This window comes from Aspergillus nidulans, chromosome I, assembly GCF_000011425.1.
Source record: "Aspergillus nidulans FGSC A4 chromosome I".
NCBI lineage: Eukaryota > Fungi > Ascomycota > Eurotiomycetes > Eurotiales > Aspergillaceae > Aspergillus > Aspergillus nidulans.
Window position 1 is genome coordinate 1,082,001 of NC_066257.1, and position 13,209 is coordinate 1,095,209.

At 50.2% G+C, this 13,209-nt stretch overlaps 3 protein-coding genes across 3 annotated transcripts, besides 1 other annotated feature; 1 reads left to right on the top strand and 2 right to left on the bottom strand.

The window, feature by feature from the left end:
- Nucleotides 1-13,209: part of a sequence feature (contig 1.105 755..277183(-1)) that runs on past both edges of the window.
- On the bottom strand, nucleotides 3,046-7,779 carry bud4 (the record flags this gene model as incomplete). Its single annotated transcript, XM_050611839.1, has 5 exons — nucleotides 3,046-4,083; nucleotides 4,139-4,842; nucleotides 4,898-5,300; nucleotides 5,433-7,637; nucleotides 7,690-7,779. The coding sequence occupies 5 exons, from the start codon at nucleotides 7,777-7,779 to the stop codon at nucleotides 3,481-3,483; spliced, it is 4,005 nt and encodes a 1,334-aa protein (XP_050466991.1). The 3' UTR covers nucleotides 3,046-3,480.
- On the top strand, nucleotides 8,693-10,722 carry mrh4 (ATP-dependent RNA helicase; the record flags this gene model as incomplete). Its single annotated transcript, XM_658661.1, has 2 exons — nucleotides 8,693-10,562; nucleotides 10,700-10,722. 2 exons carry the CDS (start codon nucleotides 8,693-8,695, stop codon nucleotides 10,720-10,722), a joined length of 1,893 nt encoding a protein of 630 aa, XP_663753.1.
- Nucleotides 11,759-13,192, bottom strand: ANIA_06148 (putative carboxylesterase; the record flags this gene model as incomplete). Its single annotated transcript, XM_658660.1, has 2 exons — nucleotides 11,759-12,714; nucleotides 12,874-13,192. The coding sequence occupies 2 exons, from the start codon at nucleotides 13,190-13,192 to the stop codon at nucleotides 11,759-11,761; spliced, it is 1,275 nt and encodes a 424-aa protein (XP_663752.1).

The following is a 13,209-nucleotide window of genomic DNA, read 5'->3' on the forward strand; positions in this document are numbered from 1 at the left end:
CAGCTCCTTTGTATATCTAGTTTCGTGATGTATTCATTTTCAGCTCTTGTACCTTTAGTGATTCTATTGCACTGAAGGAACCGTCACGCATTTGGTTCGACGCGACAAACATAAACCAGTAGAAGAAGTCAGTTAGCGTATCTACAAAGCCCAGTAATGCATACCATACAACCACATCCCACGTCTGATAGCCCATGCCCGTCCCAACCACCCACCGGGGCATGAAAGATGCTCATAGGAGTTTGCCGAGATGTAACGGGGTTCCAATCCCGGACAGGAGAGGAAGAATCAATCAGCTAAAACAGCTCTAAAGTAATAATGGGTTACTTACTGTACATCTCGCTCCTGCACCTGGCTGGAACCCCATGCCCGTCCCGTCCTCCCTCCTTGGGCTATGGTAGTATGTAGAGAAACTAAAAACAATGATAAAACATTATGCGCGGCTGTTCTCAACCACCTAACCCAGGGCTGCACAAGTTAGTATCCAGGCCCGCCCAGCCCGCCCGTCCATGGCCTGGGGTTGCAGCATTTGATTGACATAGTATAGTGTCCAAGTTAGCCATGCAGAACCAAGACCCATATAGCGGTGCTCACTTGTTGAATCAGACACCGCTTGATAACCGACCGTCATCTCTAAGCCTGTCCCTATCTCCCGCCAGGGCATGCTAAGTCAGTTGGAGAAGGGGTATGATGAGACCGGAGGCGGATGCTCTAGATGACGATGGTGAAGGTAAACGGAGGCGCGGTCAAGAAAGACAGGAAGGAAGCTGGGAGAATTGTAAGACGAACGTAATCGTAAGAGGATGAAACTGTAGTGCGAAGGGGGAAAACGTTGAAGCTGATGTGGAGTAGTCGAAGCCACATGCAACACCCTACTAACTGCCGGGCCATCGATATATATCACTGTCAGTCGCAGTCGAACAAAGCCAAAGCAGAAATCACCCGGGCCTCCCCGACCACCCAGCCTGAGACCCAGCCCAAACCGCCCCAACCACCCACCGGGTCTGGGATAAGAATAAGGATTGTGTCTCAGTTGATGGCTACGCCCGACCACCCACCAAATCGAAATACCCCGACCGCCCCTACCGCCCTGCCGGGCCAGAGATGGGAAAGAAAGGGAAGGAAGAGGGAAATTGAAAGATGTGTCAAAGGCATTTGCTTCCTCAGCATTAACCAAGGGGAGGACTTAGCTTCATTGTATAGAGCGATACATACTACACAACCACTGCATCACCCAAGCCTTGATAGTTACCGAGCAACGTTCGCCACATGATCATGGATTATGAGTAGGAACGGTGTGAAATGCTCCAAGTCTATATTAACCGACCATCCTCTCACATCCTATAACTCGGACCTGTCCTTGCCACCCCAGCCAGGGCGTGGAAGAACAAGAAATTCCCTTAAGTAGCATTTAGCACTTATTAGAGGACCATTACCGGGGAAATACTTATCTTCACTCCAACGAACCAGCAGCCACTGTCCGATGACCCAGGCCCGTCCCTATCACCCATCCAGAGCCTGTAATGTAGGTGATAAGAAAGAAAATGAAGTCGAAGGTGCTATCGTAGGCGGAAAGATTAGGGGAAACTATCATGTTGAAAGAGGAAAGAGGAAGGATTGTCTAGAAGACGGAGAGAACAACTTGATGGGTACTGGGATAGGGCATTTATAGAAGCAGCTGGGAAACGGGAGCAATATACTACAACGAAACGAGAAGTGGACCTTGGCCCTCCGCAGGCTTCCTCTGGTTGCCCCGAGGACGGCAGACTTGCAGCACCGCGGGCCTGTGGGGGCGCCTATTCGTTCGCTAGCACAGTGCGCCGGCCGTGGCTTGTCCCAAACTAGATCTATACGTGAGTAGCGGTGCATGGTATAAATGGTATAAGTATATATATCAATATATGGTAGATATATGGCGTTATTAAGTAAGTAGCTGACAAGATCAATGGAGAAGGCCTAGGCCAACCCAACCACCCAGTTAAACGGTCCTTAAAGGACGATGTCAAAGTAAATTGGATGAACGAGAAATATGAGGCCGATATGAAAAGAGCAAGTCTAAGGATGAACGGGAGACAATAAATAAGAGCAGAAGCATGGACTGACAATTAGAAATTCCAGGATTATAAATTAAAACTATGAGTCACAGGCGGAAAAAAGCCTAGTCGAAGTCCTGGAAATAAAAAAATACTAAAATAAAGGCTTTAGCGGAAACAAATGCCTATATCCTAACGCCGGGGTCCGAGGAAAATAAAGACACCGAGATCAACAAGAAAAGAATGATATTGCATGATGGAAGAGAAGCGAAAAATAAGAATGGAGAGAGCGAGAAAAAGAATGAGGTAGATAATAAGAAACCAGAGACACGAGATGTGGGAAAATGCCAAAAGAGACGCAGAAGGAGATACCAGCAAACGCTTGATTGGTAGCAACGGGCTTCATTTCGCAAGGCACATAGATGAACGCCAAAAAAAAGATGCAGACATCATACTCGCAGAGTAAGATAGGTAGGAAAAGAGAAATCAGACGACGGCCCCAACGCCCAACTATGTGTAAACTGGAGAGAAGAACGACCCAACGCCCTAGTGCGATCGAATATCTACTCGCTTGTGGTTGGCTGTTGGATTATACTTTGCGATTTAGTTCGCGACGCGGCTGTCATCGCTTCTGGAAACAAGCCTTTTTATCGGTGGAATCTGGCCAATCAATATATAGTATCATAGAATAAGGTTCTGGTAGCAGCAGGCTAAGTAATCCGGGCAATGATCACCGCTGCCAGCTCCCCTCTCATCAATTGCCGCCAGTTTTAAGATCACTCGTTACTAATCTTGTTGCTATGGGTTACACTGAAAGTATTATTGATCGTTCAATTCAATAATAGGTTTGCATTTCCTGATTGGTTCAGGTTCTCGGCCACGGTCAATTGGGCCATTGGTGTCGATTTGGATTCCTTACCAACTAGAAGTTCGCAATTCGGATTTGAATGGAAAAGTAGGCACTGCCTCACGTACCTGGTTCGCTCCTGCCGTGAGCGCGGGACCGGTGTTAAAACAATCGACTCTCGCTTCTTCTAGGCCCCTAGTGGCTGCCCTTAACTTACAATCATCACTATTGGAGTAGCATAAACAAGAATAGTAGATTGACAATCAAGGAACGACGCTATGTATCATTAATGTACGATAGGATGAAACACGAATAGAACGCTAGCGAGATTCGCCTTGCACAGTGCCAAAATACTGGTATCGAAGTCTCGTACACGAAGCTGTGGACAGAATCCAAAAACAAGACTGCAATACCACGATAAGACCCACGTCACAAAAAAAAAAGGAAAGGGAAAAGGGTAAAGGGAAAAGCGAAGGGGGAAAAGCGAAGGGGGAAAAGCGAAGGGGAAAAGCGAAGGGGGAAAAGCGAAGGAGGAAAAGGGAAGAGGGAAAAGGGAAGAGGGAAAAGGAGAAAGAATGGGAGAAAGTACATGAAGCCAATTTAGAATATTAGAGAACGAGCTTTCTGCCGCCGAGATTCCGCGCTGCGTACCTCGGGTTGAGACTGTGTGTGCTTATGTCGCGGTCGCTGAGAAGGAGCAGCTTGTGATGTTGGCGCCTGCGCCGGAGGAGGTTTAGGAACATCCTTCTTAACAGGCGGAGGAGGTGCAGCTCCAAACTGAGAAAAGCGATCTGCCGTTTCCCGCCGCGTTGCCTTCATGCTTCGCTCCCGTTTCAAAACTAGCTCAGTCCAAGGCTTGGCCTGGTTAGCACCAGTCGGGCCCTTGCCAACGGTCTCTGAAAGCACTTTCATCCAGCCTTCCTTGTCGGCCGCGCTGTCGGCATAGAAATCTATGACCTCGCCGTTACCGAAGCGGATACGGAAACCCTCCTCTACGAACATATACCCTTCTTCCTCTTCAGCAAATGCAGACTTGCGTCGCTTGCCACCTCGCGCCGTTGTCTCTTTTTGTGTCAATGTGCTCCGATCGTCAATGAGTTTGACGGCCTTGGCTAGGTTTATGGTCGCACGGGGCTGGCGGGTGGTTTCGTGGTACGCGGTCAATTTGGAGCCTTGAAGCTTGAAAAATCGACGACGCCAGTACTGCAAAAGTCAGCTAATATGATTCCAAAAAAAAGGTTCGATGAGCCGAACTTACCGGACAATCGCCACCTTGCTGCGAAAGAAAGCCCTCCCAGCTACGGGTTGATGCAGTCTCCGCCTCGCGCATCTCCCGAATGCAGGCATTCATGCTCTTGGGCATGTCTTCATCCTTAGCACCCTTGGGCTTCGGAACAAATAACAGCTGCAGCTCCAGTTTACCAATCTTGTAAGGGGGGCGGCGCTGGGACATGCCGCTTGCGGTGCTCTTCTTGCTCTTTACACTGCTCGGTTGCTCGTCAACAGCCCACTCGTTAAAGCAAGCCACGTCGACAGTGTACGGTCGACCGTACGCGTGCTTTTCATGATCGCTGAGAGCGGTATATGCACGGGCGAAGCTGCCATCTGAAGCGACAAGGGTCCGAAGGCGTTCCCAAATTGGAGCATTTGGATCTTGTTTTTTGTGCTGCTGCGACGCGAGCTGCTGCTTCATGTCAAGTTCCTTGCGCTTCCGCGGTGATGCAAACATCTTGCTGAATGCTGAATGTTTTTGACGGGATGGAGATGCTGAAGGAGCAGGTTCTTGGATCCTGAACTTTTCCTCATCCATCTTCATCTGGAGAGTAAGCTGGAACTCGAGGTCATTCTGGACGATGAGCTCGAATTCTTGCCCGATCGGAGCACTCTTGCCCAGTTCCAGCCAAGCAGTAGTTACGCAGTGAAGACCATTATCTAATGTGAGTGAAAAGTAGGTTCTCTCCCCTGATAGCAGAATCTTAGTATAAACATTCGATATGCGAGGACTTGGGAAAATCACCTTTGGGAAGCGGCAAGTCTAGATACTTCAGCCCGACAACCTTCACAAACAACCTACCGCGCTCCTCGCCATCCTCAAGAGCATTGAAAGTTGGGTCAATTTCTTCAACAGGAGTAGGGGGATCTTGGGCGATGCTCGGTTGACCAGGTAACGGAGGTACGGGGCCATTAACGGGTTTCTTGCGAATTGCGCCAGAGGGGGTACGAATACTCGCGCGGCGAGCACCAGAGTTCCAGGGCACCGTAGTCCAGGTCTGCTGGCTGACCTTTCGCTGTGGGGATGCGCCCGCCTTTGTGCTCCGCATGTCGCCAGATGACTCGCCATTGGATGAGGGGACGGGTTCTTCCTCGGGGCGGCTACTCGCGACAATAACCTTCGTGTTGTGTCTCATGAGGTAACCTCTCTGTTTCAGGATCGGATAGTTAGCATGCGCGAAGGGACTTGTATAATATCCTGTGCTGTGTGCAAGGGACTCCTGGGTCAGGGGAGGGGCTTTTGTGGATTGCAGCTGGGTAAGGGCTAGCTCAAACGCAACCTTTTGAGACTCAATGACTCGATCAAATTCTTTGTCAAGACCGAATCCAAGACTTTCATCTTCTTGAATGCTGAATGGGATGTCTAGTTTCATAAAGCTGGGTTTTCGTGGCGCTGCCGCCGCTGAGGGCTCGGGCTGCAGCGTTTTTTCCTGGGAGTCAGGCTCTAGTTGTTCACTCTCTTCTGGCTCTTGGGTTGCCTGAGTGGTTGGCGGAATTTGGCCGCTGATTTTCCTGCGGGTTGCAGCCATCTGTTCAACGTCCGCCCGGGTTAATGATGGGCGGATCTTCAAACTGCTTCCGTGTGCTTTAACGGTAGCGATGGGTTCAGGAACGCTTTCGTCCACCGAATCCTCGAGATCGCTAATTTCGTCATCTACGGGGTGTCGAATCACAGAGTCTGGTGTTGACGGAGGTGATATTTGTTCGGCATTTTCCGGTGTAACTGGGCGGCGAAGGGACTCTAGCATAGCGGTCATTTTGGGAGCAGCAACCTCATTATCCTGATGCTCTGCAGGACTGGCCGGTGTTTTGTCGTTCAAGCCTTCTTCTGCTCGATCTGCGGGAACTGGCGTTGCTTCGGAGGGGACAGAGCCGTTGCTCTTGCAAAAAACATCCTCCATCGAGTGGTTAGAGTGGTGGCTCTTATTATCCCCATCCTCCTGATCTTTTAGATCTTTGTAGGATGAATCCTTTGAAGGAACGGTTCCGTAATAGTCTGGGATATCGTAAAGGTTGTTGCTATCATCCTCCAATTCTGGCTTAATTATAACACTGCTCGTCTCGTCATCATCATCTTCGTAACTGTTATCATGATCGCTCTCAAGCGAAGGAATAGGAATGTCAGGGTCATAATGAGAGTACTGTCGTGGGCTGGCGCTTCCTTGAGAAGAGTTCTCATACGAAACATCCAGGTAGTCATCGCCTCTGCGGAGATCACGCAAGATGGAATCTCTGGAAATACGTGGGGGAGAGAACACATCAGCTTCATCCGCTTCTGTTGGATTGGCTGGGCCCTCTGCAGGTTCTTGCCCCTTGGACTTTTCCGCAGTTTCAGCTTTGCTCTCATCTTCCTTATTCTCCGGCTTGGTTTCTTGCTTTCCATTGGCATTTTCACGCTCCTCCCGCTGAATCATCATCAAGCGCAACCTATCCTCCAATGACATGGAGCTGTGGCTAAGCCCGGTGATGTCGGATTTGCTGTACGTCGCCGCCGCTGGTGGTGCAGGGAGAACACGTTGATTACCACTTGCAAGCTCGAATGCAGCAGCGAGCTTGTCTGAGGCACGTGGGGAGAAGGACAGTCCTTGAATTGCCGGTAGCGGTGGTAGAGGACGCCGCTCACCGTTTGAGTCGAGGGACTCAACACGTGAGCGCCTAGCAGGAACCTGTTGCGTTGATACAGACCGGGGCTCAGGGCTTTCACTCCCTTCGCTGGTAAATGGATCTTCATTCTTTTCCGCCAGTTCGTCATTTGCAGTATCCGGGCTCATAAAACGCCAATCTTCAGGCATTACCACTGGTGTCTTTTCGAGGTCTTCCAGCGAGGCATCGAAGCTGTCATCACGGTCCAGCGAGCCACGATCGAAGCTGATGTCGCCTTCATCCTCTTCCGAGTCATAGCTTCCGTCACGAGATCCGGAGGCAACCGATGATGGATCGGGGGTGGTCATTTCATATTCATTAACCTGAGGTGGGGCAGCATCGAAGGTAACACTTTTTGTGTAGCGAGTACCATCGGCATCAGACCAAATCTCATTCTCCGGGTCAAAAGTCATGTCCTTCGTGCCAAACCTACTGGCTCGGGACAAAGACGACTTCGCGGGAGGGGCCTGATCCTTGCTAGGTGAAGGGGGTCGAGGCCCCATTTGAGTCTTGTCTGGACTGGGAGGACGTGCTGTAGCCACAACTTGGCTTTGCTTCTCATGCGAGCCTCGGTTGATGGCAAGCGGTCTTTGTGGGACATAAACACTAGTAGGGTCGTACTCATGGTTGTAGTCGCGGAACATACTGTTGCCCTTGACCCGTGATGCGCGCTTCAGATTTTCGAGAGAAGGTCTCTTAGAGGTGGTGAATGTGACGTCGGGGTCGTAAGGCGCTTGGTTCTCCGAGTTCTTTTGAAACGGCGAACCTGACTCACGACCTTGCCAAAATCGGCGTGTTGAAGACGGTGATTCATAGGGCGATGAATCAATGCTTTTTGTTGACTGATGCGGTGATGTCAGTTCGACCGTAGCCAAAATCATACAGGCAGCCTACCCTATTACTCTGATTCCACACCGGGGAGTTGCGACGGTGAGCCATTGGGCTCACTTCTGACAACGGCCGATGTCCAGTGCCGTTACCCATGTTGTTAAACAAACACGCAGTTCAGAAAGAACAGAATTAGAGAAAAGAGATCCAAGAAGAGCGGAAACAACAAAGCAAAAACAAGGCTAGAAGGCGATCAGTAAACTTGTTTCAGCTTGTGTTGGGTACCCATCCCTAGCGGAGTCGGAACGCGCCCTTACCTGTTGTCGATAAACAAAAACAAGACGTCAGATTCCCAGGCCTTGAAAGAAGAATTCTGAGGAAAACCCAGGTTCTGGTCAATCAAATCACTCCCGGTATGCGCGTAGTTCGTAAGACTCGTAAATGGTCACAAAGGGAAGATCATCCAAAGCGATTGCCAGTTTCGTTACTTTCGTTAATTATGGGTTCTCGTTCTTCTCAAGTCAATCGCAATAAAGAAGGATTATGGAAGTCAAATACGAAGAGATCGTGGTTGGGGGAGATTCAGAGAAACTCGTGATCAGATCATGCAGATACAGAGGAAAGCGAGAAGAGCAGACATGTCATCCACCACTGGCGGGAAGAGAGACAAAGACGTCAGGGCCAGACAGACGGATGATCTAGAATGGAACCTTGGATGAAAGAGGAGATGCAAGTGCAGTGGGAGCGTTAAGTAGGCCTGCGATCGCTGGTACCCTGGTTGGAGACTGCGGACTCGTCGTGCACTGGAGCCTCGACGATTGTTGACGTTTGGGTGTCGGGAGTCTCCCGGGCAACCGCACCTTCCTGCCAGACCTGCTTGCAATAATATCGGACGCTTGGCGCCTAGACGCAGAACACTCTCGATCGCCTTAGTCCTAATCAGGCCTAGCGTAATAGCCTCCCCAGTGGTCCGTGCTGTTTCCCCTTTAGGCCTTGAGGATCTTTTTTTTCCCGCGGCGAGAGCTGGTCCAGGCTTTTCCATCACTCTTCATCTAGCCCCAACTCAGCAATGAACCGGTTAGGCGGGCTGTCCTTGCCCTTGAGGCCAGTATGTCTGTTCTGTCGAGCTCAGACTTCCCTTGCCCTGTCTCCTCTTCAGGGAGGACAGGCTGTACGATCGATTGCCACAGGGCGCCTCCGCCGCAGAGCCCGCATGACTCTCTCTAAAGATGTCGCCAAATCATCCCTCAAGCCGAAACGAACAGACCGCGGTAAATTAGGGCCGTTTCCCAACATGAATCAGACACGAGCGCGAGTTCGTGAAGATCCAAGGTCACGGTCACCGGCCGCCTTGAAACGTTCCGGAGAGACAGAAGAGAAGCCAGCGATGAATACCGAAAGTCCGCTTTACAAGGCCCTGAAGATGCAGACTGCTCTAGCACCTATCTCCTACGGAAAACGAACAGCAATCAAAGCCAAGATTGCAGAAATCACGAGCTTCGATGCCTTCACTCTCCTTCCCATTGTCCGGAATTCGATTTTCTCGCAAGCCCTTCCTGGGATAGCCGATGCTGTTCCCACTCCTATCCAACGAGTCGCCATACCAAGACTTCTTGAAGATGCTCCAGCGAAGAAGCAAGCTAAGAAGGTGGACGACGATGAACCTCAGTATGAGCAATACCTTCTCGCCGCGGAGACCGGTTCGGGGAAGACGCTAGCATACTTGATCCCTGTGATTGACGCGATCAAACGCCAAGAGATACAGGAGAAAGAGATGGAGAAGAAGGAGGAGGAAAGGAAGGTGCGAGAGAGAGAAGAAAACAAGAAGAACCAAGCATTTGATTTGGAACCGGAAATTCCCCCGCCATCTAACGCAGGCAGACCGCGGGCAATCATTCTAGTACCAACAGCAGAATTGGTTGCCCAGGTTGGAGCTAAGCTCAAGGCTTTCGCACACACAGTGAAGTTCAGGTCTGGTATTATTTCCTCTAACCTGACTCCTCGTCGAATCAAGAGCACTCTCTTTAACCCCGCCGGGATCGACATCCTCGTCTCGACACCGCATCTACTGGCTTCTATCGCGAAAACGGATCCCTACGTGCTCAGCCGTGTCAGCCACCTCGTACTGGATGAGGCTGACTCCCTCATGGATCGATCCTTCCTGCCAATATCAACGGAAGTTATCAGTAAAGCAGCCCCGTCGCTGCAGAAGCTCATCTTCTGTTCTGCCACCATCCCCCGCAGCCTCGATTCTCAGCTCCGCAAACTCTACCCGGATATTTGGCGTTTAACAACACCTAATCTGCATGCCATCCCTCGGCGCGTACAGCTGGGCGTAGTTGACATTCAGAAAGACCCATACCGCGGGAACCGGAATCTCGCCTGCGCGGACGTGATCTGGTCTATTGGCAAAAGCGGAGCAGGGAGCGATGAGGCCGGCAGCCCGTGGTCTGAGCCGAAGACTAAGAAGATTCTCGTCTTTGTCAACGAGCGCGAGGAAGCCGACGAGGTTGCGCAATTCCTCAAATCGAAAGGTATCGACGCCCATTCATTTAACCGCGACTCAGGCACCAGAAAACAAGAAGAGATTCTCGCCGAATTCACCGAACCAGCCGCCGTCCCCACCGCGGAAGAAATCCTGCTCGCCCGCAAGCAGCAGCAACGCGAAAATATTAACATTCCCTTTGTGCTTCCTGAACGGACAAATCGAGACACTGAACGCCGCCTTGATGGCGTCAAGGTCCTTGTCACCACCGACATTGCGTCACGCGGTATCGACACCCTAGCCTTGAAAACCGTTATTCTCTACCATGTTCCCCACACAACTATCGACTTTATCCATCGTTTGGGTCGTCTAGGACGTATGGGTAAGCGTGGACGGGCGGTTGTTTTGGTTGGCAAGAAGGACCGCAAGGATGTGGTCAAGGAGGTTCGTGAGGGTATGTTCAGGGGCCAGGCTCTAATTTAATCTTCACTTTCGGATCATGACTTGTACTTGTACATTTATAATGTCACTCCTCTATCTGTGGGTATTCATTGCTGGCGCTGGAATGATCTTGGATAAATACCCATGCAGTCTGGTTTGGTTTAGACTCATAATGTCTGTATCATTATCATATCACATCATGTATTATATTTCATCTTCCATCTATATAGACGATGCATCATATTAATATCTATACTCTGCGGCCCACTCATTCATAACCTGCCAGAGTTGGTAGCAAACCCGCCTAGATAATTTCGAGGCGTCGTCAAGTAGTGCATCAAACGAGATATCCGGATCGGTTGCCAATGACATCAGCCAGAAGATAATCTCCAGATTCTCCAACTCAATTTATAACCTCCCCCAGCAGCAACCACATTATTCTCTCTCCGCGTCCCCCTCGCGAACAATTTATCAGGACACACACTCATAACCCAGTTAACAGACACGTAGCTCAACTGATCAGTCTACTTGCCAGCAACCATACATAATACAAATCCGTCCAAAACAAAGTGCACTAACCACACCGCAGTAGTGGGTAGCTTGGAATTGATGCCGTGATTTCTGAGCCACAACAAAATAGCAACTCTCGCTAAGCCTTTCGTGACGGTGAAAGGTGGATGCGTAAAGCAGGTAACGGGAACTTGCGGTTAGAATTTCCAGCTGGTAGTTGCCCCCATGAAAGTAAATAATGGTATAAACTTGAGTGAGTCATTGACCAAATTTCATCGACTATGAAGCAACGGCGGCCAACTACCCGTAGGATTGCTTAGGTGGCACAACAGAACGTAGCATGGTCTTCGATGCGTATTCATGGAAGATTAAACGCGCCTGAGAGAACAGATGCTTTGATACTGTGCACACTCTCTGGTTTACATAGATACTAAACGGGTATTCTCTCCCCAATCCCACTCAAAAAGTCACATCTATCTTTCAACTCCCTTAACTTGACTTCTGCAAACCCAGTCTCGGCAATAATCCATTTTTCACCTGTCCTCTTCAGCTCTGGCACCCCAGGAATATCCGCCGCAGTCAACTTATGCACATTCGGATCCCCTGTCTGGAAGAACGACCCAAACGCGCCCGCGAAGCCTCTGTAGATGAGAGGGTTGGATTGCTGAACGGAGTTTATTCTGTTCCACTGCATTCTCTCTAGTTTAGTATGATACTGTACAAGAAGGGAGCAAGGAGGAGACAAACGTAGGCAGTATCATCTGCATGCTGGGCCGGCGGTATCGTATACTCAGCTAAATAGCCCTTCTGTCTTGCGGCAGAAGCGAGCCAATACCCGGGACAAGACAGGACGACATCGCGATAAACCAGACCCGCGCGCACATAGGTCGAGTTGTAAAGGTCCATCGTTTCGGTTTGGCCTGTTTCCGGGTAATAACGATGTTCGAGGGTGAGGATCTGAGACGGCGATAAACCAGGTAAGAACCCGGAAAGCCAGGAGCGGAAACTAGTTGATGAAGAGTTGAAGGAGTCACTTGTTGCGTTTGTATTCTCATAGGCAAAGCCAGGCGGAATAAAGTTTTCGCCTTCGTGGGTGTTGTACGTTGCAAAGATGTAATCTGTTTCGACCAAACTGTGACTTGTTGCCTCTGTTAGTGGGTGGAGGAGGAATTCATCATCAATGACAGGTGCCCATGTGTACGAAGACGTCGTATACTTATGACTAGCACTAATGATCTGATTCGCATCGCGGATTGCTTGGACATCAACCCTTTTCAAGCAAACCAATGAATCATTCTCACCAGCACAGCCAGTCAAGTTGACCAAACTGTCATAGATAACCTCCGCCTCGTAGTCGTCGTAGCGATACGTCTTCGGCCAGAATGGTGAGCTAGCAAGCGCCTTTGAGAAAAGCCTCTTTCTTCCTCGTCGTCCATTTGCAGCGACCTGCGCAACAACAGAGCCTCCGCCGGCACTCTGGCCCCAAATAGTAACATTACGTGGATCGCCTCCAAAATGGGCAATATGATCTTGAATCCATTTAAGGGCATACTCCTGATCCAGGAGTCCTGGGTTTAAATCTGAGGTTGGCGAGTCTTTGACTGCCTTTCCGGGAAGGAAGCCAAAAGCATTCACTCGGTAGTTCGGGTAGATGACTATATAATCATTCAAGGCGCTCACATTCAATACGGGGAACGAGGACGGGGGAAGAGTGAATGATGCACTTCCTTGTATGAAGGCGCCACCGTAGAAAACGACGAGGACTGGTCGAGAAGCCGCACTCGAACCCTCGGTCCAAGGCCGTGAAAACAGACCTAGATACAAACAGTCTTCAGATCCATTCACCGTGCGCTGGGGACACATGTCGAAGGACTGGTCAGTGTCATAGATGCCATCTCGTACAGGCAATGGTGGCTGCGGAGCACAGAAGCGGTTTTCGCCGGTTGGAGGCGCAGCGAAGGGGATTTTGCGGAAGTACGAGATGTTGTACGTTGAGTCGTATCTGCCCTGGAAGGAGCCGTAAGTGAGATGTATAAGAGGGTCGCTGTTGGTGGCAGCATTGGTACCGCCGATAACCGTGGTCAGTAAAAATGTTAGGGCCGAGAGGGCGCTGAAGTAGTGCGGAATTCCCATGTTGTGACCTCACTGGT